The 23,020-nt window shown below is 38.3% G+C and overlaps 1 protein-coding gene across 2 annotated transcripts in view; it reads right to left on the bottom strand.

The window, feature by feature from the left end:
- The window catches only part of c25h8orf34 (chromosome 25 C8orf34 homolog), a 113,964-nt gene that overhangs the window by 51,662 nt on the left and 39,282 nt on the right, over positions 1-23,020 (bottom strand). For both annotated transcript variants that reach the window (XM_055182298.2, XM_055182299.2), the window contains one exon: positions 19,381-19,547. In XM_055182298.2, coding sequence (XP_055038273.2) covers positions 19,381-19,547 — 167 coding nt within the window. The remainder of the gene's footprint in view (positions 1-19,380; positions 19,548-23,020) is intronic.

Raw genomic sequence — 23,020 nt, 5'->3', positions numbered from 1 at the left:
ACGTCCGAACCGAACGTCAGATTGCCGTCAAAACTCAACATTGGATTATGGACGTCGAAACCCAACTTCGGGCTGACGCCAGAACCCAACATCGGACTGACTTCAAAACCCAAAATCAAACTGGCTTCAAAACCCAACATAGGACTGACGTCCGAACCGAACGTCAGATTGACGTCAAAACCCAACATTGGATTATGGACGTCAAAACCCAACTTCGGGCTGACATCATATCCCAACTTCGGGCTGACGTCATAACCCAACTTCAGGCTGACATCATAACCCAACGTCCTGTTGATCATAAAACCCAACATCGGATAGACGTCAGAACACAATGTTGGACCGACGTCAAAACCCAACGTCAGATCGACGTTAGAACCCAACATCAGATTGATGTCAGAAGCCAACGTCAGATTGATGTCAGAACCGAACGTCGGATTGATATCAAAACCCAACTTCGGGCTAACATCAAAACCCAACTTCGGGCTAACATCAAAACCCAATTTCGGGCTGATGTCATAACCCAACGTCGGCCTGACGTCATTACCCAACTTCGGGCTGACGTCATAACCCAACTTCAGGCTGATGTCATAACCAAATGTTGGCCTGACGTCACGACCCAATGTCGGACCGACATCAGAACCCCACGTCGGATTTGACGTCAGAACCCAATGTCCTATTGATGTCAGAACCCAACTTCCTGTTGATGTGAAACCCCAACGTCTGATAGACGTCAGAACACAATGTTGGACCAAAGTTAGAACCCAACGTCAGATTGACGTCAGAAGCCAACGTCAGATTGATGTCAGAACCGAACGTCGGATTGATATCAAAACCCAACTTCGGGCTAACATCAAAACCCAACTTCGGGTTAACATCAAAACCCAATTTTGGGCTGATGTCATAACCCAATGTCGGCCTGATGTCAGAAACCAAAGTACTTTTGACGTCATAACCCAACTTTGGGCTGACGTCATAACCCAACTTCGGGCTGACGTCATAACCCAACTTCAGGCTGACGTCATAACCAAATGTTGGTCTGACGTCACGACCCAACGTCGGACCAACACTGGAACCCAACGTCAGACTGACGTCAGAACCCAAGGTCGGATTGACGTCAGAACCCCACGTCGGATCGACTTCAGAACCCAACGTCGGATCGACGTCAGAACCCAACGTCCTGTTGATGTGAAAACCCAACATCAGATAGACATCAGAACACAATGTTGGACCAAAGTCAGAACCCAACGTCAGATCGACGTCAGAACCCATCGTACTATTGATGTCAGAACCCAACATCGGATTGACGTCAGAACCCAACGTCGGAGCGACATCAGAACCCAACGTCCTGTTGATGTGAAAACCCAACGTTGCATCGACGTCAGAACCCAACATCCTATTGACGTCAGAACCCAACGGCGGATCAATGTCAGAACCCAACGTCGGATCAATGTTAGAACCTAACGTCGGATCGACGTCAGAACCCAATGCCCTATTGATGTCAGAACCCATCGTACTATTGATGTCAGAACCCAACGTCGGATTGACGTCAGAACCCAACGTCGGATTGACGTCAGAACCCAACGTCGGACCGACATCAGAAGCCAACGTCCTGTTGATGTGAAAACCCAACGTCGCATCGACGTCAGAACCCAACATCCTATTGATGTCAGAACCCAACGGCGGATCAATGTCAGAACCCAACGTCGGATCAATGTTAGAACCCAACGTCGGATCGACATTAGAACCCAATGTCCTATTCACGTCAAAACCCACCGGACTGTCAAAACCCAACATCTGTCTGACATCAGAACCCAATTTCAAACTGCCGTAGGAAAACAAAAACTCAACGTCGGGTTGGCTTCAAAACACAATGTCGGGTAAGATCATGAGGATGGGCCCAATGGTAGCACTGTAATTCTGTATTTTCTGGATTACTCAGATCTTATTCTAATATTAAATCTTTGCGGGGCAGGGCTCCATGCAAAAGGTTTTTCTACTGACCTGTCAGCCAAGTGGTTCAAATTTTCTGCACCACAAAAAGTAAAAATTAAATAAACTAGGCTAACTTTCATACATTTCAAATATTGTTATATTTGAAGTACATGGGCAGTACTAAAGTATATTAAGCATACGGTCATGCTTATAAAATAAAACTATTTAAAACAAATACATGTTATATTATGTATACAGTTCAACCAGCCAGAATTTATCTAAATGTTCTTAGCATTTTATCAAGCAGCTCCTTGAGGTCTAAAGCTAAGGTTTTAATCAGTAATGAATGAGTTCCCATTTATTACGGGCTTTTACTGACTAATTTTTCATCACAGTGAAATGACGGCTAACTATAGACCCAATATAGTATGAGTAACCCACTTCTACCCTAAGTAACCTTGAATTTGGTAACATGCCACTTTTGCCAAAATAACTTTAGAATTACTATATTCCATCATGTAAGAAAAATTCAACAGGTGTTAAAGGTGTTTGCTTTCATTTGTTCTAAGCATATACGCATCGTCTATTCTTGGGTTATGATTAGACGTCTATCAGACTTTCATTGACAGCCTTGTTTTAGCCAAAATTGTTTGCCGGGGAGGAACATTTCAGTCAAGTGACACTAAATGTTTGAAACATAAATGTAAGTGTACATATTTTTTCAGAACAGTTAAAGATCAGTCATGTAGTCATACCACAGTAAAGAACCATAGACGCAGACTTTATGTGGCCAGACATGCGCATTTACTTCAAAGTTCTCTATGGGTTTATGTTCCATCTCAAGCTCATAATTATCTGAGGCGGATAATTGACACATTTCACTCTATTATCGGTCGAGACACAGACACACAGACTCAACCGTCCTCACACTTTTCCACATTTGTGTTTTATTAAGACTAAAATACTACTTTCCAGTACAGTGGTTTAATCCTCACATACTCCACTTTGAAGTGAACGGGGAAAGCAAGTTTCGTTTTGCTTTGTAATAAAAACAATATTTGAACTACGTTTATAATTGCAGCTCGAGACGCTGTGTAAAAATACATTCGCCTCCTGTGTGGCGGTAATTCACGTCTGTCGTGGCTGGCAATGATGAATGACCTCTCAAAGTTTATATATTTAGTTTTTAATGAAAGACGGGATTAAGTAGAGTTAAACATGACGCCCAACAGAGTCAAGCAATGAATGAAACTATATGAGGCGCTGATATTTCTGAGAGGATTTAATATCCTTTAAAACACTGTTTCTCAACCAGACGGCCGGGGGCTGCTATAAGAACCCTAAAAAACTTCCAAGAAGGCCTCAAGATGATTTAAAATAATACAAAGCAAATAAAAGCTATACAGCCGAGCTACAAGAGCACTGTATACTGAATTCAGTAAATGTTGAAAATGGCAAATGTTTAAATACTTTATATTATCAATCATTGAATCTGACGATCACTAACATTTATGTGCAACACTGCCACCTGCTGGTGAGTTTAATAAGTAAGTAAATTAATAAACTTGACCAGCTTTAGTTATTACAGTACATCGCAAGGAAAAAGGTTGAATTATGAAAGCAAACCTTGATAATCAGATTTAGGTTTTCCAAATGATAATAAACTGATTATGAGGTTAAGATCTCAGGAAGCCTCTTTATAATCTCAAGGCATGACTGCAAAAATGCTTGAGCTGTTGATAGCATACTGTATAGATGACGCTCATCAAAGTGTGACACAAAAAGACCATGAAACGAAAAGAGACAAATCTGAGAAACACAGACACACAGTTATTGTCTGTAAACGTAACACTATCCCTAGATTATGTCCATGACGTCAGGTCTCTCTACACAACATTGCTATGTCTACAAAGAATAATCTTCCCTGCAGATATAAATCACTGAGATAGATATGTTTGTTCTCAGGTTGTTAGGCTCACAATTTCTGTGTTCGGTCAAACAAATACATCATATTTTCAAGGGTTTGGATTCATTGTAAACCCACCAGGGCTCTATGGGTTACATTATACCTTCATTGGATCTTTTCAGCTGTCTTTCAGCTTTAATAGATGGCTTAGTGTGGCCTACAGAATCAATCATTTGCGGCTTGGCACGACCGCGCGCTTAGGTAATCCATCAGCAAGTGTGCGGTAAAAGGAATAAAATAAGCAATAATTTTTCACAAGGGACTTTTTATGCTCTTATCAGGGTATCAAAGATACCACGGCATTGCCAGGCCTCCATGAAGTGAAATCGTACTATAATTTACAACACGTCTCTGTGCACAAGCATGCCCAAATAACATTGTGCACACTGGGTACACATCTCTGTTATGTGTTTACTCTGTCACGAGGGCAACTGTAGTGTCTCCGCATCACGGTGTGAGCACTTGGCGTCCGGGAAAAGCAGTGGCTGCCAGAACAGGCATGACATCAACAATGAAAAGAATCGCCTTGATCGCTTAATCCGATCAAACCACATCTATGAAATGCCACAGTTAGCATCATCTGGCCTACAACTTGATGGGACCTTGGTGGAAAACATTGGCGTTTGCCATAATATCCAGAAGGATCACTTAAAGCAAGATTGTGTCGGCTGTCCTTAGTCGTGTAACATAAGACTGTGTTTTTTTACAGTAAGTTAAAATATTTTTCTACCTCATTTTTGTAAGATGATTACTAACAGTTCAATGATGATTACTAACGTCAATTTCTAGGCAAAAGCATACAAAATGTCAAAAAAAACAACTTAACGCAGTGGTTCGCAAACTTTTCGACATGTACCCTCTCTTGTATAGGGTTTAATCTTTGTTAATATTAGTTAATAGAAATAAAGCTTTTAATCGTTTGTTCATGTTAGTTCACAGTGCATTAACTAACAAGTAACAAGATTATCGTTAGCATTAACTAACAAGGTAACAAGATTACCGTTAGTATTAAGTATTAGTATTAAGTATTAGTAATTGTTGAAATTAACATTAACGAAGATTAATAAATGCTGTATAAGAGCAGTTCATTATTAGTTCATGTTAACTAATATAGTTAAAGTATTAGTCCATTTTCTTAAAAGAAAAATCCAGATAATTTACTCACCACCATGTCATCCAAAATGTTGATGTCTTTCTTTGTTCAGTCGAGAAGAAATTATGTTTTTTGAGGAAAATATTGCAGAATTTTTGTAATTTTAATGGACTTTAATAGAGCCCAACACTTAATACTTAACTCAACACTTAACAGTTTTTTTCAATGGAGTTTCAAAGGACTATAAACAATCCCAAACGAGGCATAAGGGTCTTTTCTAGCAAAACGATTGTCATTTTTGACAATAAAAATAACACTTTTATATACACTTTTAAAGCACAACTTCTCGTCGTGTAGATCCGGTAGTGATGCGCCAGCTGACCCCACTACGTCACCGCAATACGTCATGACGTCAAGAGGTCACAGAGGACGAACGCGAAACTCCGCCCCAGTGTTTACAAGCGTCTTGAAAGAGGACCGTTCCTACGTTGTTGTATTTCAACTGATACTAATTAAGGTCTTTGTGTCAGTTTATTGTTTAAAATGGTCCGCAAATGTGCATTTTATATATGTAACACGTGACCTCCCTACGTCACTACGCATTTACGTTAGGTCGCGCTGGACCGGACCTTGACGAAAAGTTGTGCTTTAAAAGTGCATATTTTTTTATTTTTCTTGTCAAAAATGACAATCGTTTCACTAGATAAGACCCTAATGCCTCGTTTGGGATTGTTTATAGTCCTTTGAAACTCCGTTGAAAAAAACTGTTAAGTGTTGAGTTAAGTGTTAAGTGTTGGGCTCTATTAAAGTCCATTAAATGAGAAAAATCCTGCAATGCTTTCCTCAAAAAACATAATTTCTTCTGGACTGAACAAAGAAAGACATCAACATTTTGGATGACATGGTGGTGAGTACATTATCTCAATTTTTCTTTTAAGAAAATGGAATATTCCTTTAACTAATGAACCTTATTGTAAAGTGTTACCGATTAATTTATTCGTGTACATGGCAAGAAATTCAGCTTCAGTCTGTGGGACAACTTGCTTTTTCATGTAATTTTATGTATTGTTTTCTTTTTTTTTCTATTTTTACATCATTGTCGCTTGGGGTTGGGGTTAGATTTGGGGTTAGGTTGTACTTTTATGTATTGCTTCCCAGCAAACATAGGTCGGACGGCAACGTCGTCTCCCCGGCCAAAAGGGGTCACCTCAGAATGGCACAAATGTTGTCCTATTAGTCCAAAATCAACCTCATCTCCAAGTCCAAAATTGGTCGCGGCTGGATGTCACAAATGCACATGATGTCCTAAAATGCATTTATATACGCTTGTATACATTTGTATATCACATATTTGTCTGAGGTTGCGTGTATTCAAAATGTTATGTACGGGTTTTATGTATTAACGTCCAAAAGAGGAAATCTTTAGACGTGCATGGAAAAGACGTGTGATTTACATTCAGATGACGTCAAAGGTGTCGGTTGGATTTTCATTTTGGAACTATTTTTCAACCATGGCGGGACGTGACGGAGGGACATATTTTCAATGGTAATCGGACGTCCAAATATTTGCTGGGTTTCTACATGTTTTTCTTCCGCTTTTAAAACTATTCTCGCCTGGAGTTGGGGTTGGAGTTGGGGTTTGGGTTAGGATGTCTAAAAATGTAACAGAAAGTGATTAAAAAAAGCTGAATTTCGTGCCATGGACACAAATAATTTTTTGTGACTTTCCGTGAGATCAGTCTGGGTTTATCCCTTCATGACGCGAGGAGCAATGCCTAAAACCCGCTTAGCTGTTATAAAATGCACTGTAACACCACTGCTTCGCGGGGCTTATTGCTTTTATAAAACGTATACTTCATATGCATGACAGGATTTCATAAAATAAAACACAAATAAGTTGTAATTATATTAGTACAAATATTACTCTTCCGCCAAACAAAGTAGTTCCTCAGAATCAAGCATGGGTGCAACAAAGCCTAGTTCCCAACCAACACAGACGCAGCAAAGACACAACGAAAATATGATTAAAGACTCCTACGGCGTAGGAGGGACCAGAACTGGCCGTATTATAATTACACATAATTTATGATACATTTTTTTTTACTTAAAGCTTTAAAAAATGAACCACCAAATCCAGTCAAATTTTTATTTTATTACGTTAATTATTATTTGTGAATATTTTGTTACCCAGCTATCAAACTAATGTGGCTAAAATGGCCATAATTCGAAATGTATGGAATTGTTTCCGATTCCTGGTTGTGAAATAGCTTCCAAGAAGATTGTTTTCAACACAAATCCTCAACTGTCCAAGCTTTCACTTTCCACACTTATGTATTTTTCACATTTCTACTACAAAATCTTAACTGAAGATGCCTTGTGCCCAACTCCTCAGAATCAATTTTTTCATATCAATTAATTCCCAGATATCTCCTCTTAGTCAAAACAGAGCTACATAACTTAATAAGAGTCATTCAATACATCACAAGCATTTGAAGATCAATGATCACATTTTACACGCTCATTGTCAGCCTAAACCAACAAATCACAAAGGAGAGATTTACAGCTACCCTGTCATCCGTGGCTCCACAAGAAGAACTCAGATGGGTGTCTCGGATTTGCCATATGGGTGGCATCCAGCTTTTCCCACAACAGCCCTCCAGAGCTGAGAGATGATCCTCACATGTGCACACCACCCTCCAGACAATTACCGCTTAAGAACTGTAGAAGTCAAGGGCACCATTTATCAACTCCATTTACACCAGATGCAGTTCGTCATTAATCTCTTTGTCACGTATGAGAAAAACTTGACTCATTTGCCACCGCCACAAAAGCTGAAACGCTAAACCCTGCAAGAAATAATTAACTCATCTTACATAAAGACCAAACTCAGGCAAATTAAATGCTATGACAGCAGTTAGCCACAGTCACTTGATATCTGTCATCGCTATTGACTAACATAACAAACGAAGCAGCCAGCATCCCTTGACCTATTTTCACAAACATCATTTACTGTAAATGTGATTTGGGACTTTATTTATCTGCTTGAACGCACAAATCACAACGCCAAGTTTTTAGTGTTGCACTGGAAAGCAGTCTTGGGAAAAGGTTGTTTTATTAACTAACCAAAAGTCAACAAAATTTGTGCAAAAACAGGGGTTTCTTAAAACAAACTGTGGTTAACTGTACAGTCAGTGAAATGAAATGTTAAATAAACCCATATATATTTGCTGTATACAAACACTGAGTCATTTCCAGTGAGACTACTTTCTTTCCTGATGTATTGTTTCAAAGAACTCATATTTTAAAGTGTCCATAATATCCAAATAAAGTGAGACATCGATGAAAGTTTTATGACTATTTTAGATTGTCATGTTTTTGTAGCCTTCCATAAATAAACCTTTATTAATATATAAGCACATCCACTCAGGTACATCTTGCTTCAACAGTCCAATCAGTGCCAATAGTGGATACAATCTTTTCTATGGTTTCCCTCTAGTGGTAGAGTGGTAACACTGCAACCAAATTGAGAGCCTGTTTTCTTCATAAAATCATCCTTTTTAAAGGGCCAATGTGTCGTTTTTTAAAGTATTTTATTTGTCAAAATCAATGTGTCCTCATTGGTGTCAAATGACCTCTGCCAATGATCTGACTTTTCTTTGTAAACTTAGAATTGCTGTTCTTTTTATTTACATTGAACGGGTAAGTCCAAGAAGACTTCCATGTTGTAACCCATATTGAAAAACTGTAATAGCAGAGAGGGACAAAAAGCACTAGCCTACCAACGCATTCCCACAACGCGTTTTCGTTCAGCTGAAACGGACAAGGAGATCAGTGAGTACATAACGGTAGTAATGGGTGATTTCGAAGCACTGCTTCATGAACCTTCGAAACATTTACGAATCTTTTGTTTCGAACCATTGGTTTGGAGCGTGTTTCAAACTGGCCAAAGTCACATGATTTTAGCAAACGAGGCTTCATTACGTCATACCGTTTAGAAACGTTTAGAAAATCTGATGATTCACCACTAGGGGCAGTTGATCACAATGACCCGTGTTTAATATGGTTAGGTGAACTCAGGTCAGTTTTATTATGGAAGTTCATAAAACATGCACCTTCTGACTAATAACACTACAATTTTGAGGACTTTTTGTTTATAGACAGATTTAATGACAAAAATTTGCATAATTTAAAAGGGAGTTAGTTTTAATGATTTGTTTGCCTTAAATTCAACTAAAACACACTTTTAATTATGTCTTAATTCAATTAAATAATTTATTTTTCTTAAAACAATCTTTCTATAATTTTGTAAAAGGTGTAAAATGTTTGGACAGATCGTGCTGCTTTTACACTACTTTGACCAGCAGGTGTCGCCAGCGTGTATGGTGTTTCGAACACTTCGAAAAACTGAATCAATTTGCGAAGCAATTGGTTCAATTGATTCAAAGCTTCGAAAAGCTTTGTTTCTCCCATCACTACATAACGACTAATGTAGTTGCAACACGCATTTGAAAAAGCGAGGTGCTAGAAAGCACAATTCGTTTGAATGCAAAATACAATTTACTTACTGTCACTTTAATATTGACTAAGTAAGGTCATGTCAAAGGTTGAAATCAATAACTGAAATTAAACTTTGATGCTCCACATCTCATTATGAGACTATCTTGGATTTCACAAAAAGGGTCACAATTATATTTCCAAACTGAATAAATAAAGAAAAGCAAAACAGATTAAGAAGGTCAGCTCCAGGAAGGACAGCTGTGTGTGTGTGTGTGTGTGTGTGTGTGTGTGTGTGTGTGTGTGTGTTAGCCTAATATATAAAAGAAAATTTATAAAAGAACCAAACTTTCAGCTTTCCTCAGATTTCCCTGATGCTGATCTCTAATAAATGTAAATTGCAGTCCACTAAAATCTGCACTGCATTTTTTCCAGAGAAGCAAGACAATTAGAGCGAAGCAGCGTTTGTTCCCTCAAGTGCCCAGTCAATATGTGCAGTAAACAGTCTGAGCAGGCCAGGTGTAACAGCACACCTCTGCTGAATACTTGATAAATGAAGAACAAAGAGTGGGCTGTGGACATCAGACACAGATTTCTTCATTAACATAATTGCACTCTCTTGAATTGAGATCATTTCACTACAGAGCATTCAGCACAATGAAGAAGATTTCAAGAGCAATGCTGAAAATAAAAGAGATGAGGGGGAAGGTCAAGGATGAGAATAAAGTTTTGCTTCTTATATTGCCTCTGCATGTCTTTATTAACTTTTAAATTGTGTTCAAATTTCTATTTTACAATTGATCTTCACAGATCAATTTAGAAATGTTAAATCGTTCTCATTCACTGAATAAACAAAAAATCTGTAAAATCTTTACAAAACATATAAACACATACTGTAACTGGAGAAAATCAAGTACAACGCTGAATAAAACTTTCACCACCACTAGAGGTCAGTATCAACCTATGAAATTTCTCATAGGTTGATACTGATTATAATTACTTTATTTCTCACTATATGGTGTAAAAATTCAAATATTGATTTGCAGTAAGTTGAATTTAGTCAACTAGCTTTCTCAGATATTAAAAATAGATTGACTTCAATTAATAATAGACAGTAGCAAATAAGTTCAGACTATTTAAAAAAAACTGTTTTGACCATTTTGCTGTAACAATGCTCAAAAGGGATTAATTAATCAGAAAACAGTGGCTATGACCTTTACAGATTTTTGTTTTGATGCTTTAACAAGACTCAGCATCACTTGTCTGTGCAAGGCAGGAGCACATAGCTGATACACGTAATAAGATCGACAGACACATTGTCTCTCTTTCTGTCTGTCATCTCCATGACTCTCACCCATCTGTCCACTGATTGTCTCACTATGTCTGACAAGTTGCTCAATATACATGATCAACCTTGCAGAAGCACCGTCAGTTATTCACATATTATCTATCAAGGAACACTGCATATATATATATATATATATATATATATATATATATATATATATATATATATATATATATATATATATATATATATATATATATATATATATAGGTAAGTTATATATTTTATCAATTTGTATGTTTTCTGACAACTGAATGACCAATGACCTTTCAGCTGCTAGCACCAAACTCTATAACCAGTTTTAATTGTAGGCTATAGCTTTGCTGTCTGTCTGGACTCTTCATCTCATAAGAGTGTAATGGTTTTAAAAGTTCAGTACTTGTTTAAAACTTTTTTAATTAGGAACAAAGACTAAGTGCACATTTAATGAGCAATCACTAACAGTCAAAGATTCAAACTTTTTTTATATGACTTTGAGTTTTCCCCTCTCAGTGCCCAAGCACTGCTTGTCTTTTCCACAGAGCACAGAAAATCTCATTATCTCCCAGCATCATCTGCATGACAAACCCTCAGTGCAGCAGTTCAGCTCACTCGGATCACTACTGTAAGACAGTAAGAGCACACTCAGACCCGAAAAGAGAACAAAGACTAAATCGGTTCCTCACAAAAACTCATACAGTTCTTTAAGTGTCAAGAGAGAAGGCAAACTTAGATATAGTTACAAAAAGAACATACCCAGTTTTTACTTTAGAAACAATGGGTGCCTCTCAACAGCAAGACTGCATCTTATGGAGGCTGTGTCCAGACCCCGAAGCCGCCGCCAGGCGCCGCCATTTGCACCATTTAGAAGTTCAGCCGCCATCAGCCAATAATTTCCTAAGCCAAATTGAGCCGCCAGCTGATAAAGTTTGGCTGAGCCGGCAAGAATTATTTGCAATCAAATAATAATTCTATCACATAGAGACATACAGACACAAAATATATAAACAATACATGAGATCTATTTTCTGACTGGTTTCATAACAGCACAGTCTTGTGCTCGCTCGTTGTTACGATACACAGAGCATGTGGAGGTCGCATATGCAGGCTGCATACGTCATCAAGCCTGGTTTATTTAAGTTAACTGAGCATTACCAGTGGTGTCAAAAGTATTCATATTCATTACTCAAGTAGAAGTATAGATACTAGGGTTTAAAAAGACTTTTGTAGAAGTTGAAGTATCAACTCAAGCTTTTTACTCAAGTAAAAGTGAAAAAGTACTGGTTTCAAAACTACTTAAAGTATAAAAGTAAAAGTAATGTAAGGAAAAAAGCCTAGGCCCCACCACAGGGGCCTTTTGGGCACTACCCTATCTCCTCTAAAAAATGTTTCTAAAGGCCATAATAACTACAGTGTTATTAAAATTTTAATGTTAACAAATTTGGGATGCACTAGGGCCAGGGGTAGGCAACGTCAGTCCTGGAGTGTCGATGTCCTGCAGATTAGCTCCAACCCTTATAAAACCTTGGTTACCTGTAGTTTCAGGTGACTTTAACCTTTATTAGTTTGTTCAGGTCTGCTTGATTAGACCTGGAGCTAAACACTGCAGGACATCGGCACTCCATGGTGCCTACCCCTGCACTAGGCTATCTGTTTCAACCACATACACTATATGCCCATTAAAAATGAATGCATTTTAATACAATGCAAACAACTCCATTAAAGCAGTGGTTCTCAAACTGGATGTCGCCAGATGGTGCCAGGGGCCCCATTTTTATAATATTTTATGAAATACATTACTTTATTATAAATTCTGTGTAATTAAACCTCAGAAAAATAAGGCTACTAAACAAAAGCAATAAATTGTATAATTTAAAATGTTTTGTTTAATTCAAATTTTAAGTTTTAAAATGTTTATGTCAATCCACTGTACACAAGGGAGGCCGCAAAAAATGTTTGATAACAACTGCATTAAAGAACCATATATGTGTACTACTGAGCAATAACATGTGTTCCATAGAGAGGAAGATATAATGACTAGTTGCCTATAAATATTGTAATTGTGCAAAAAGTCAATCTTCAGAGCAGTGCCGCTGCTGGCAAAACTTTTACAGTGGTGCCCTCTTTAGTTAAAAAACAACAAAATCACACACAACTATAGTATGTGTGAGAATACAAATATGCTATTGTTATCATTTATAATTGTATTTTGACAGCAACACAAACTACAAATATGCAATTATATATTATAGCCTATATTTCTGCATCTGTACTTGTGTAGCTAATGGACTTTTGTATACTTTACTTTAGTCAGTATAAATCCAAGCAATTTTGGAGAATTACTAAATGTCTTTATTGTAAGTAAATTAAAAGTCAGGTTTAAGGAAACAGCTGATGTCTATTAACAAAAGCAAAAGTTGGTATGTATGGTTATGTGTTTCATTGATTTAACACTAAAGCATTCAGCTAAGTAGGTTTTGTTAATGCAAATAAAATTTTGGATAAGTTAGTTATTAGCATATACAAAACAACAATGTCTTTAGCATAGATATCTTTGCCATGCTTCAAAACGCAACGAAGCACAATGTCATTTAAGTTGAACAACTGAAGTTACATGATATAATTTGGTATTGTTACACTATTTAAATCACACAGATGAGTTGGTGTCAGCAGCCAGCTATACATTTACACAGGCTTGTGAATGTGAACTGACCTGAAAGTGATGTGCAAGTTTTATTTCGTACTTTTCCATTTGAAGACAGAATGCCGCGTTCTGTTACTGTACAAACAGATGGCGGATGATATCAAAGCATCGCGAGGGGAGACACTCTGCATGCTTTCTAATCGCTCTCGCGGTTCTTTTATGTTTCTCTGTGCAGCGCTATCGAACAAACTTTTGATCATCTGCAGTCAGCTGGGGGGGCGGGGATTGCGTACAAACCAATAGGGAGTCGGAATGGTGTATGTTTATACTTCTCAACCAACCACAATCGCATTCATCTGGATGATGCAATTTATCAAGATAGGTTTTTTAACGATGACAAGCCGGAATGTAAAAAAAGAAAACAAGTTGAAATTAATAGAAGTAACGAGGCGATTTTTAAAATGTAAGGAGTAGAAAGTACAGATAATTGCGTGAAAATGTAAGGAGTAGAAGTAAAAAGTCGTCTGAAAAATAATTACTCAAGTAAAGTATAGATACCCAAAATATCTACTTAAGTAAGGTAACGAAGTATTTGTACTTCGTTACTTGACACCTCTGAGCATTACATTCGCAAGCCATATGCATATTACAACAATTTACGATTAACTTATAATAAGAATAAACTTTATAATTGTTGATATTTTGAAATAAGACAGTGTTGATGACGTAGGCAGCGTAAAAATGCGACCTCCGGAGGCTGCAGTCTTCAGATTGGGAAATTAAAATTGCTCGTTTTCCGTACAGAAGAAGCGATGCATTAGTAACGTGCGCGTCACAACAATGCATTTCAAAAATAGACCGTGTTATTTTTATTTTTTACCAATGCGCGCGACCAGCATCCACACAGGAAAAAGCTGCGGGTAAAATAACGTTTGTATGTCTGTTTCAGGGTGCTGCATGCAGCATGTTCATTTTTACTTTAATTTTGTATTGGAACTGCGATTTGGAATCGTTGAAGTCAAATATAGACGCTTTTCTTATAAGAGCCACTTCTGGGAAGTCCGCGCGCAGCATAACATTGACTAAAGTGGTCGCAATCAGGTCCGGTAGCGCACACGCATAATTCTGCGAATGAGAGCACTAATTCTATCGGTCTCCTGTGCTGCTTGAACCTCAGAAGTAAAGAGACTTTTAAAAAGCTTGCCAGTAAAATCCATATCACACCAGCAATGACAAGGTAAGCTAACGTTCCTATGGTTACAGTCCAGATACATAGATTGCTAGGCTATTGCTATGCTACAGTTTTATTACAAACAGCAACCAAAACTACAACGTAAAATTAGTGTAGACTTTTAAACATCAATGTTAAACGTTTTTACCAACCTTTGTATGGGAACCTATAGTCATTCATTCATTCAACCCAGTGCATGCCAGGTTTGTGCTGTGGCTCTGAATTAAAAGTGAATTAAAGAATAGAAATGAAAAGAGGTTGCATGTTTTGCCATGTTATTAGTCTATAGGTAGCATTATAGTGGGCTCTAGGTCTATTGTGTTTGGTTATGTGTACCATAATTTACCATACTTTTACCAGATCATTTGTCTATGTTTATAATTCTGACAGTTATTGTATTTTGCCATAAGTCTTCACTGTGCCTATTCAAAGCTCGAGGGCAAACACATAACTTCTAGATTTATAAGCAGCAATAAACTACATTTGAACATTTTATAATGCCTAGTCATACTTCTGTTATTTTGATGAAAGTAACTCAAAGGTAATGTAACTCATTACAGTTCAGAGACAGTAATATTGTAATGTAACTAATTACTTTCAAATTAAAGTAATTTGTAATATATAATGTATTACACTTTGTAAGTAATTTTCCCAACACTGTTAATCAGTATAACGTAGACATCTGTAGACATGTGGCAGCTTCAGCCATTTGCAGCTATGAAAAGTTTGGCGGCTGCAGCAGCCATTTAGGTTTCGACTGAGCCGGCTAGCCAGCCAATAACTTCATCAGCCAGCCATTATTCTCAAAACAAATGGCTTCGGGGTCTAGCTGTGTCCTTCCTAGACTAGTCCTTGTTAGAGACATTAAAGGAAAACACCACCGTTTTTCAAATTTTACTATGTTTTTACCTCAGCTTAGATTAATTAATACATATCTTTTTTCAATTCCCGCACCTTTTATCTTTGTACAGCGTTCCTTGAATGTGTTAGCATTTAGCCTAGCCCCATTCATTCCTATGGCTCCAAACAAAAGTTTTATTAAAAGTTTATATCCCTGTTTGGATCCTAAGGAATGAATGGGACTAGGGTAAATGCTAACACATTTAGGATGCGCTGTACAAACATTAAAAGTGCACGCATTGAAAAAAATAGGTATGTATTAATTTGTCTAAGTTGAGGTAAGAACATAGTAAAATATTGAAAAACAGTGACGTTTTCCTTTAAAGAATGAGACGATCTAGCAACGTCATAACGGTTCTCACACCTGTGGTTATGGCATGAATACTTTAAAGAGAGAAGTTGAAAATAATGTAGTGTATCACCACAGGTATTGCAATATTTGATTAATGCAGTATGGGGACTGGGAATTGTGTATCAATCATCTGTGGTCTCCCAGTTCTTTACAACATGAACAGTTTAACTTTATGTGATTCATTTACAATAAAAAAAAATGTGTTCGCCTCTAAAAATGTTTTTGTCCTAAATATCATAACGAAATTGGACGAGCTCAGAGCCAACCCGCATTGTTTTTGAATGTATGCCAAGAGGATTGTTGGTGATTTGAGGTCACGGAGGATAAACTTTATGCATCCTTCAAAAGAAGCTGAATGAAGGACACAGAGTGAGATGTCTTTCGTCGAGGCTTGATGACATGGCAGCCGAGATATAAAGCCTTGCTAGGACACAGCCATCAGTTTGAGAAGCACCCAATATTGGCCCTGTCCCAAATGCCACACTTCATGTGGACATTTGGTCTCGTGGTCTTAAATTGTGCATGCTCGCTTAGTCTAAGGGCCAATCTCATTTCTCTGTCTTACCCCTTCCCCTTTGTCTTCGTCTTCCCCTTGCCCCTCGAAACCGAGTAAAGGGGAAAGGGGTAAGACAGATTGTTTGTCTAAAAAATGAGACACCACTCCATTACCGTTTGCGTCACCTTCCCTTGCCGCTAACTGGCTGCTACGTAAACAGACAAGCGTTGACAAACAAAGAAGATGCCGTTGTCTCAGGTTGTGGTATCGATTGCCTGAGCGGAGCTCCACAAAAAGCGCATAACTTAGCTGCTAGCTAGCGCCTTAACTAGCGATTCAAAACAAAAACATTACAAATAAAACCGCTTGAACATTTTATTAAAAGTATCATAAAACATGAGTGTCATAATATAATCTCAGTTAAACAGCAGAAAATAACGTTACTTTCATTTGTGCGACTCCTTGACAGTTCGATGTTCATCAATAAAACGTCTTGATGCCGGCTCTCCTGAGATATTCCTTTGTTAACGTTTACCCCTCTCTTTCAAGTGTGGTCCTTATCACATTTCATTTCAAGGGCTATGTATCCCTACGCCTTGGCCCTAGCCCTTGATCAAACTGAGAATTGAGATGCCACTTCGCCTCACATGAACACGCAAAACCAAGGTGAAGGGGTAAGACAGAGAAATGAGACGCACCCTAAGAGTCCGTAGGGTGTCCCATCTGTCATTTTTACACTCCGAAGTGTGCTCATTAGCGCCCCCTTTGCATCCTTGATGCAGTCTTCGGCAAAGCCCGCACTGCAGCAGGCTTCACGCACTTTACCAACCCAGAAGTCCAATCAGGCGACGGAAGGGAAAAGTTCACACTGATTGACAACTTCTTCTCCTATTTCCGGTGTGACGCTCGAGTCTGTCCCAAAATCTGACTCCGGTGCGCCCTCTTGGACTCGCGTCAAGGGTCCCTAAGGTCTGCACTACATGATGTCATCAAAGTGTGGTTTTTGAGGAAATCCATAAGTCCGGAGTATGCCATTTGGGACAGTGCCATATAGGTGTAGACCAGGCGTGCCAAACATGTCCTAAAAAGTGAAGCCAGAACATTTTGATCGCCCCCTGGGGGCTGGCTGCAGTTTAGGCCATAAACCTTGCACTCTCCATGTAAACGAATAGGGTAAGAGCCAAATCAAATTACACTTTAAATATTTTTTTTTCACAAAGATAGGTTCCGTTATTTTAATTATTTTTATTACACTTTTAAGTGTTAAGTTCATTTTTGTAATAAGTTTGGTTTTAGATAAGTATAAGATACTATTAAAAGGTGTGCGACGACTTCATTTGTGTGTTTGTGATTGAGTCAATTGGGACTATGGGTGGGACCTTGATATCGTGGCTCCACTTTATGACCACCACTAAGCAGGATCTGGCTCCAAATGACATCATCGGCAAAAAAGTCATCGGCCATTTTTGAGACATTCTGCTCTATTTTGCTATAATGGAAGTCTATAAGGATGCCTTGTCCAATCTAAGGCTGATAAATTTTTATTTTGGGTAAAATATTGCCTCAAAAAAACTGGGGAAGTCCAGATCTTTACCTTTAGTACCATCACAAATCCAAAAATTGCAACTCTAAGCAGTAAAGACGGGGTGCATGATTTTTGAAAAACACTTTGGAAAAGAGAGTTGGGCAGACTACCAAAACACACTTGTAGCCAATCAGCAGTAAGGAGCGTGTCTAGTAACCGACATCGTTGGCTGGGTTGCGTATGTGTGGGGCGGATCTATCAAAAGAAAGTCCAGATTCTATTGGGGTAGGGGCGTGTTTGTTTAGATGATTTCAAATATCAACATTGGCTTTCAGAGATCATGCACCCGGCCTTTAACTTTAATGCAAGTTTTAGATCACCTGTTTTTTGTTTTGGGAGGTACTGGTTTACGTCTTACACCCATGAAGGGACCAGACTGCTAATAAAGAGCTACAAAGCTCTGGTACCTGTAGGGTGGTCTGGCACCAACACAGAAAGGGAGATTAGGATGTCACGCTTGTGTAATCACTGGAGCCACGATAAATCAAAGTGATTCATTGGGATCTCAATGTAACAATCTATTAAGACTACTATAATGCAAACCAGGGCCCTGTTTCTCCAACAGAACTTTTACGGATCAGCATGATATGATTTGGTCCTGTTTGCTTACAATCTGTCAACCACGTTTGATTGTATTTAAAATCTGAGTGTAATTTTTGCACCACTACCTTCGTTGGGTTAAACATAAACAATTTCTGGGTTCATTTAACACAACGGGTTGGGTTTGTCCCTTTTAACCTGATGCTGGGTTGTATGTAAGTGTATGTAAACTTATCTTGTATGTTCAATTAGAGAGTTCACAAAATTTAACTAAAAACTCTAACAACTTACAACGTATATTGAGAATACCACATGCAAGATCTCTTTTTATGAAAGTAAAATATCTTACAGTGCAGACACAAGGAGATTGCCTAAATGTGCTTCAGCAATCAAAAGGCATTCAGAACAAATCAGACTGCAACGGTGCTTCAAATCAGTGCTGATATAAACCACAGACATGTAATTGTGTTTGAAAATGTCTGAGAATATGATTGCTTTGAATTATGTCCTTATGATAAAGAAATACATGAGGAACAAGCAGTGTGTGTGTGTTTAGCTGCATTGTAGCTTAATTGGTTAACAGAGTAAAAATGATGAGTTCGATTCCCAGGGCGAAGCATCCCGATTAAAAAAAAATGTATGCCTTGCAGGTCACTTTGGATAAATGTGTCTGCCAAATCCATAAATGTACTGTAAATGTCTATAGGTTTCTGTAAAGGTTAGGTTAGGGTCAAAGGTCATTATCTCTGTCCTTACAAAAAGCAATAGCACATCTTTGTAATGACAAGAATACCAATATGTCTGTGAATGGTCTCATTACCCAGCAGCTCCATGGCATCATCTTCATCCTCCATCTCATCTTCAGTGATTGAAGGGGCGGAGTCAGGCATGGAGTCAAATGAATCCTGAGACAACATGGCTGCCAGAAGTTTCTTATGGTTCTGTTGGTGCTGTTTCAAGCCTTTATTCTTTGCGTCCATTTTTAAGCTGCAGAGAAAAAAGGAGAAGCTCTAGTATGATATTTAAGCACCTAAATGCAAACATAGACTTTATTTAATTATACCACGGGTCTGTTGAATGCTGCATTCTGATTGGCTGAGAAATGTTCTATGGGTGTTGATTATTTTTCTGTAAACCGCACACCTAACTTTTCAAATGTCTTAAAAATAGGCACCAGAGCAATGTTTGTGGTAACCGTGGTATAAGCGGAATAATTGACTCCGGTCCTTTGAATTATTTGAAAATAATGCACACCTGCGGTGTAACGGCACTCCGCTTCGCGTCGTGCCGCATTACCACCTTGGTGTGCATTATTTTCTTATAATTTAATGGCCCGTCGTCAATTATTCCTTACGTAATTTGTGTCAGTTTTTGTGTAGGTTTTGATATTTTAGTATCATTTAAAGGGGACAGAGAATGAAAAACCATTTTTACCTTGTCTTTGTTGAATAATGGTAGTCTACCCACATTCACAAACATACAAAAAGTGCTCAACATGCTAAACATCTCAGTCTTATAGAAATTCCTCTTTTAGAAATGTCAGCCAGAAAACAGCCCAATCTGAAAAACTGATGCTTATGACATCACAGGCATCTAACTGCCCTTCCACTTTAAAATAATTGGCTACATTTTTTGAGTGGCAGCAAAGTCAGCCAATCAGTAATGAGATTGCAAGTTAAGCCAGTAGGGGGAGCCAAATATGTGCAAAACCACTCGTTTGAAATCCCCCACCCTAAAAGAGCTATCTGAGAGAGGTTTTTAGGAAGCTTCTAAGGCATTACAGACCCAAACAAAAAATTTTTTGTCTACATGTCACATCACAGAACAAGGATAAATACTTCATTCAACCATTCTATGTCACCTTTAAATGAGACAGCAAAGCACCTCAGCAAAGTGAGACAGCAGGGTCATAGCTTTAAAGTGGACATTTCAAAAGACTTTTTTTAGATGTCAAATAAATCTTTTGTGTCCCCAGATTACATATATGAAGTAGCGGAAAATACCATTTAGATAATTTATTATATAGCATCTTAAAATTGCCACTTTGTACACTCTAAAAAAACAAACGGTGCTATATAGCACCAAAACTGTTGCTTTGGATCGTAACCATAGAAGAACCATTTTTAGTGCCATATAGCACCGGTGAAGCACCGGTGAAGCACCTGTGTAGAACCATATAGGGGCCATATAGCACCACTATGGCACCACATATGGTTCTACATAGCACTATATGGTTCTACACAGGTGCTTCACTGGTGCTTCACCGGTGCTATATGGCACTAAAAATGGTTCTTCTATGATTACGAGCAAAGAACCACTTTTGGTGCTATATAGCACCGTTTGTTTTTAGAGTGTAGGTGTAAGCAAAATGTGCTGTTTTTGGGTGTGTCCTATAAAATGCAAATGAGCTGATCTCTGCAGTAAATGGCAGTGCCGTGGTTGGATAGTGCAGATTAAGAGGCGGTATTATCCCCTTCTGACATCACAAGGAGAGCAAAATTTGAATGACCTATTTTTTCACATGCTTGCGGGGAAATGGTTTTCCAAAAGTTACTAGGTTGTTCTTTTTCATATTTTCTAGGCACCGGGGACCAAATTATAGCACTTAAAAAGGGAAAATGTCAGATTTTTATGATATGACCCCTTTAATGTGTACATATATGTGCTAATATTTTGTTCAGTAACCAAAACAGTAGATAGCAGATCTTTTGCTGTATTGCCTAAAACTGAGATGCATGACATATTTACACACACACACCTTTTTTAAATCTGTCATCTACATTAAATGGCTTTCAGCTCAGCTTCATCTTGGCATCTGATCTGTGCAAAAATTGTTTGTTAAGCATGTTTTCATGCAGCACTTTTTAAATCTATACTTGCTATCTAGATCCTCAGGATTTATTAACACAATGCTGCCATGTTAAATGAAGACTAGCTGTCTATATACATACTCTATGTAAAAATAGGAAAAACTGACGTCAAATCATCTTAAATCACTGTCAAATAGGTCTCAGTTTGTAAGAGATTCGACATTTACTGTCTCACATAACCTTTCTAATACACTAAATAATTCTGCAATGATCCAATCTGAGGTGGTCACGCCATGCACGATCCAAAGAGTATAATACAGGGGTTTTATCTATATTAGGAATCTTAAATACATTAACTGTAGCTTGCAATTTGGGTTATATTTCAGATATGGACCAAAAATATCAGATTCAATATTTTACTTAGTAAGCTGAAGGAGAATTAAATTGAATGAATTATGAACATGCTTCAGTTCACATTTCACACATTGGTTGAATCCATGTGCCATTGGAAACAAAGAGCCTGGCCGGGTTTAATTTGAGTGTTGTCTTCTGAGAAATCATTGCAGTGATACAATGCACAGATAATCGAAAAGTTCAAGCCGGAGAAGAGATATTTTAATATCCTGTGCTTAACATAAATATGCTAATGTGAATGCTAATACTGCTTGTTTCCAGTGGTGGCTCGTGACTGCTCCTCCGAGGGGCGCAAATATGTGTTCCGAGTGTCGTGTGTGTTGCTCATGTTTTCAAAATGTGTTTGTTGCATCATCATGTGAATCATTTGCATCACGTGTTTGGTCAAAATAAGTCCCCGCTGCACACGCGTCAAAACGGTTTATGATAAAAGAGACCCTCGCGTTCACAAAATACACGCTAGACACTCCCTTAACAGTTAACTCTGATTACACATGAGATTATGCGAGTATCTGGCAAACGCGAGCGTCTCTTATCATAAACCTTTTAGATGCATCTGCAGCAGGCACTTATTTTGATCACATATTATAACTCGACGCGCAGAACACATATTTTGAAATTACGGGCTACATACATGTTATGACGAACTTCGCATCGAGCGCCCACGAAAATTCTTAAATCCATTGTAACAATTACGGCTTATGTGTAATTATACAAATAAAGCATTGATGAAAGCTGTTATCATTAAAAAATCTCTTAGTTAATGTTAACATCTCACTTAAAGTGCAGGCTAGAGGTCTTCACGGGTCCACTTAGATCCGAAAACCCGAGGTCCGACCAGAGACCCGATCGGGTTCGGGTCTAAAAGTTTCACATGTGCCTCGGACACGGGTCGGATACTATAATAGCGGCATCGGGTCTCGGGTAATTTAAAAATGAATGTGTTTTTTCTGAACGGACCCGAGAAGACCCGAACTCTCGCCTGTGTGCATCAATGTCCTTTTCAAACCTCTCATCTGTTTGCCAAGAGTGCATGCGACATTGTGTGGTTGTCGGAAGGTTCATTTTCGTTGAGACAAACATGTCAGTCAATTATAAATGTACATTTTAGCGGTTACGTTGGTGTCATCATCAGATAACAAAGTAAAACGAATGGAGCAGCTCGCCAAATTGGTTGCAAGGCCACTAGTTCGGTGCGGACTCGGGTCTAATTTTATCGGGTTTGTCTCGGGTCTG

Source organism: Misgurnus anguillicaudatus, chromosome 25, assembly GCF_027580225.2.
Source record: "Misgurnus anguillicaudatus chromosome 25, ASM2758022v2, whole genome shotgun sequence".
Taxonomy (NCBI): domain Eukaryota; kingdom Metazoa; phylum Chordata; class Actinopteri; order Cypriniformes; family Cobitidae; genus Misgurnus; species Misgurnus anguillicaudatus.
The sequence above is the reverse complement of the archived record's forward strand: the minus strand, read 5'-3'. Positions and strand labels throughout refer to the sequence as shown.